The 4626-nt window shown below is 38.7% G+C and overlaps 1 protein-coding gene across 1 annotated transcript; it reads right to left on the reverse strand.

Moving 5' to 3' along the window:
- Positions 1–2107: 2107 nt before the first annotated feature.
- Positions 2108–3359, reverse strand: MRLN (myoregulin). Its single transcript, XM_013004300.2, has 2 exons — positions 3338–3359; positions 2108–2256 (listed from the first exon to the last, which is right to left on the reverse strand). Exon 2 carries the CDS (start codon positions 2237–2239, stop codon positions 2108–2110), a length of 132 nt encoding a protein of 43 aa, XP_012859754.1. The 5' UTR covers positions 2240–2256; positions 3338–3359.
- Positions 3360–4626: the final 1267 nt, after the last annotated feature.

A 4626-nucleotide genomic window follows, 5' to 3' on the forward strand; every position in this document is an offset into this window, starting at 1 on the left:
TCATCGTGGTCTGAAACCAGCACAATGCTCCATGGTTCAGTGTCTTCATCTGCAATCTGAGGCCAACAAACACTCGCCTTGTCGGATTCATGTGTGCGGTACAAGACCCAGCACACTTGGCGCATTAGTCCTGAATAGAAAACATGTCCATTTTATGCTCTGCAGTCTTCCAAGAATCACCTACGTATTTCTCTTTCTTGCTCTCTCCCTTTGCTCCCTTGCTCCCTGCCTTCGTTTTTGGTCCAAGCAGGAAAGGTTGTTTCCTCTGTTCTCACTTATTCACTCATTTACTACTTTTTGAGCCCCTGCCTGGGGCAAGCATCGTGCAATCTACCCTGTTGCTACCATGGATGGGAAATGCCAACCGATCAGAGCTCTCCGAGAAAGCCGGAGAGTGGGCCAGATCCCCGGGCTGGGCCATGTTGAGGCCACAGCAATTTGTAGCAGTGGAAAGAGCAGGGTTGGACCAGTGGCCTAAGTTCCACGTGTTTCCGATTTCTCATCCCCCAAACTGAAATATGACTGGGGCTTTGCAGTGTCTCTGCGGGAGGCAGTGGGTCAAACCTACTCGAGGTTCGGACATCTTGGGGGAGTTTGGTTACGTTACTGGTAGTTAAAAACCGCAGAGGATGATACCCTTCAAAGCATCGTTAAGCATTTCTATTCCAAATGCTAAGTCTCTGTGTATTATTCTGTGTACTTTAGAGAAACAAATCCACAGAAACTCATGTATAAGAGAGAGTTTTATATAAAGGGTAAGTGCGCATCAAGAAAACATCCAGGGTAGAAGGAGGGTGGGTTGGAAAGAGGGAACTGATTACAAGGCTCTACATGTGACCTCCTCCCTGGGGGAAGGACAACAGAAAAGTGGGTGAAGGAAGACTTTGGACAGGGCAAGATATGACAAAATAATAATTTATAAATTATCAAGGGTTCATGGGGGGTGGAAGCGGGAAGGGAGGGGAAAAATGAGGAGCTGATGCCAGAGGTTTAAGTGGAGAGCAAATGTTTGAGAATGATGAGGGCAATGAATGTACAAATGTGCTTTGCACAATTGATGTATGTATGGATTGTGATAAGAGTTGTATGAGCCCCTAATAAAACTATTTAAAAAGAAAAAAGAAAGACAACATCCCAACACAATCCTGCCCAAGCCCACAAGTCCAACATTAACCCATTAACCCATATGTCCAACACCAATCCACAAAGTCCTCCTCCATCTCACAAAACAGACGCATTGAAGAATGAAGGCTGAGTCAGTGAGTGTGTAAGCATCTCAGCTCTGGCAGGGGGCTCCACACGGCTGCTCCAGCACCCAGGGCTGCATCGGGGTAGGTCCATGTGGCTTCTCCTCAGGGATGTCTTGCAGGAAGTGAGCCTTGCCAGCTAAAGCAGGGAACTGGCTAAGGCAGCTGCACCCTGGTCAGACCATCAGAAAGCAAGAGACCTGAGAACTAGAAAGGCCAGGCTCATCGAGCCATTTACCCCTCCGCCTTTCAATTAACCCCACATGTGTTTATCAGCCAGGTTGGCACAATAAACTAACTAATTCACTTTGTTAATAGAAATATTTCTCACTTATTTAATTGCTCAGGGTTAAGAAAAATCGATCTACAAATAAGATGAAATACGTGGGACCTTCAAAAAGTGTTTAGAAGATGGAATAAGAAGACAGTAGACTTTTCCCCACAAACTTTGAAGTCCCCTCACATGTATTGCACAAAATTGGATCTAAATTATTGGTATGTTGTATGTAAAGCCTATGCAGCTGATACTGTAGCTTTGTGTGTTAAAAATAGAACCACATTAGATTTCACATTGATATACAACCATAAAAAATGAATGCACTGAAAATTTCACCTACAAGTATTGGTCAACCACCAAATGACAACCATCTTAAAAATCAAAAAGCTTCATGATTCAGTGATCTATATCATTTCAGAAGAAAAATTTTACCCTCCAGTTTATGTGAATATTTGCTATATTGTTTTTATCGTTGCACTATCCTGGTGGAATAGAGAAGAGTCAAATTTCCATCACTCGTATTAAATAGAAATTTTAATTCACTGGTATGAAAGGCATATGTACAATAAAAGGAGACAGCTTTCTAAGAAGTTATAACAACATATATAATAGACATTAAATCGACAAAGATAATCAACAAAATTTTTAGAAATTTCCCCATAATTTCATCTTCTGTAGTAGTAGTAGAAATTAATATCCAGTTTCTACATGGCATGTCCAGAATGCTTCTCCCTAGGATAAGAGAGAGAGAGAGAGAGAGAGAGAGAGAGAGACAGAGAGAAGGTTCTGCAAATGAGCACATTTAAAAATGGATTATTTCCACTCAGTCTACTATTTGTAAAGAAATAGAGACAAAGAAATGTCTACCAGAAAAATTCTCTACTAATCTGTAACCAGCCAATGAACTAAAATATTTTTTCTACTTACTTGAGTGGTTACGCTATAACCACATGCTTTGGTATACACCAAAGTTCCTTGCCATTCCTACAACCTGCCTAGTTGGTGTTAGGAGGAAACTAGATTTAAAGACATGGGGAAAGGTGGATAATGATTTAAATTTTAAAAAATAAAAACCAAATTTATATATCAATTTGTATGTTTGTGTGTGTGTGTGTATTTAGGGCTGGAATTTTAAAAGATATTAATTCATGATCTATTTTCAAGGTGCTGGAACATTTTGCTGAATGCTTATCAGATAGAGTGCTTCAAACCTTTTTTAACACATTCCCACGAGACTATAAGACCACAAAAATCAAATAATTTTCAAAACTTTACAGAACAGTGCCTGTGTATTGTATATGCTCAAAATGAACCCCAATGCCTTAAAGGAAACAGGCAGATTTCAATAGGAAAAGATTTTTGTTTTTCACGCAAAATCCAAAAAGGCAAGTTTAAATTTAAAAGAAAAAGAATTGTAGATAGATAAGAATTATTCCAGTGACTGCCCCCACTTTCAGTAATCTTGGTTCATTTCTGTAATAAATTGCACTGTTCCTAAAAGAGGGAATGGTTTGCCCTGATTAATATAGTGATTCATACAGTGATCATTGGCAAAATAAATGCCTAGAATTTCGGTGAAATTCCACTATTCCTTTTGCGTGCTTCAGAAACAAAGAACAAGAATAACCTATGCAAGTGGCTCTCTTGTTGCAAACAGCAAACGTGGACCTCAAGCGATTCTCACGGTCGAGGCAAAGGACCGCAGTCCCAGTAATCTCATCCTCCAGGTTTTCAAACTGTCCTCCGCGGAATCAGAAACGGAGACACAGGACAAGGGCATGGAGGAGCGAGTCAAGAAAGGCCCATTGCTCACCTGACCTAATCGCAGGTCGTCTTAGACAGCGCCGCTCCTAGCTTTTCTCCCCCTCAGATCTTGCTGAAACAGAAATGTGCTCAGCACAGGTCTCTTAGCAACCTTGGCTCCTATGTCAAAGCACATTAAAAGCTTTTGGTGAGAGGTGAGGTCCTGCAGGAAGTGAGGAAGCCAACTTGGACAAGCTAACGTTGTTCTCAAAGCCAAAAACGAAAGAGATTCAAAGAGTGGAATTTGGGGAAGATGCCACTTTCATTTCAGTTTTCTACAGAATTGCATGGCCAAAAAATGAACCTTAACAGAAAGGCCAAATTGAAACCCTAAACTTTCCTGGCAAGGAAAATGGTCAGTGCTTTTAAAAACAATCACCGAAATATCCTTTTAAATACATTGTCTTTGAAATCTTTCATTGCAAAGAAATAACAACAAATTTTTCTATGTAAAAGACTCATGAAATGATATACCTTTTCTGCTTTTTAAAAGCACTTTTTACTTTAATATTGTGTGTCACTTTTATAAGTAAGTGAGAAAATGGAGAAATAAATTGATTACATGAGACAAGGCTATAAAATATGACCTCTATATACCTTAAAGGCTTCTTGGGGATATGGAAGGGAAGGTTGTGGGGAAATGGGGAGCTAATAACAATTAGTACAGAAAGAAGAAAATATTCTAAAATTGATTGTGATGATTGTACAACTCTTCTTGATTTGATTGACTTATTGAATTGTATGATATGTGGATTATGTGTCAATAAAATTGATTTTTTGAAATCAAATAGAAAAGTATAGAAATCAATTGAATACGCAAATAATAAAATTGTTTTTGTTTTTGTTTTTGCAAATAATAAAATTGTAAGAGAGTAAATTGTAAGCTTGGCAATTTTTTTGTAAAGTAAGCACATGCATATATCAGCAATCAGATTTACAGTGTTATTTTTTATTACTTGGGGGTGGGGAGGGACTCAAAGAAATGGCTGACCAGAAACTGGTTAAATAGACACTGATTTTGCCACAAATGGAATATTATTTTTTTAATAATGGTTATTAAATTATGAAATGGGAGAAACAGCTCTTAGAAATTGCTTTTTAAAATGTCAAAATACCCTATGAGCTACCCATTAAACGCTTAGATATAATTGCCCGAAAGACTCTCACATATATCTGGATCAAGACACACGCCTTAAGGCCCTTATTCTGAATATTCTCATCCTGGAAACATTTCAAATGCCATCAATAGATAGATAAATACATTGCAGCACGTTTATATCATTGCAAAGTATCATATCA

This window comes from Echinops telfairi, unplaced genomic scaffold, assembly GCF_000313985.2.
Source record: "Echinops telfairi isolate 266 unplaced genomic scaffold, ASM31398v2 ScPeMD7_70;HRSCAF=299, whole genome shotgun sequence".
Taxonomy (NCBI): Eukaryota; Metazoa; Chordata; class Mammalia; order Afrosoricida; family Tenrecidae; genus Echinops; species Echinops telfairi.

Excerpts from the sequence above, each read along its gene's own strand:
- MRLN (XM_013004300.2), bottom strand. The coding sequence starts at position 2,239 with ATGCCATGTAGAAACTGGATATTAATTTCTACTACTACTACAGAAGAT.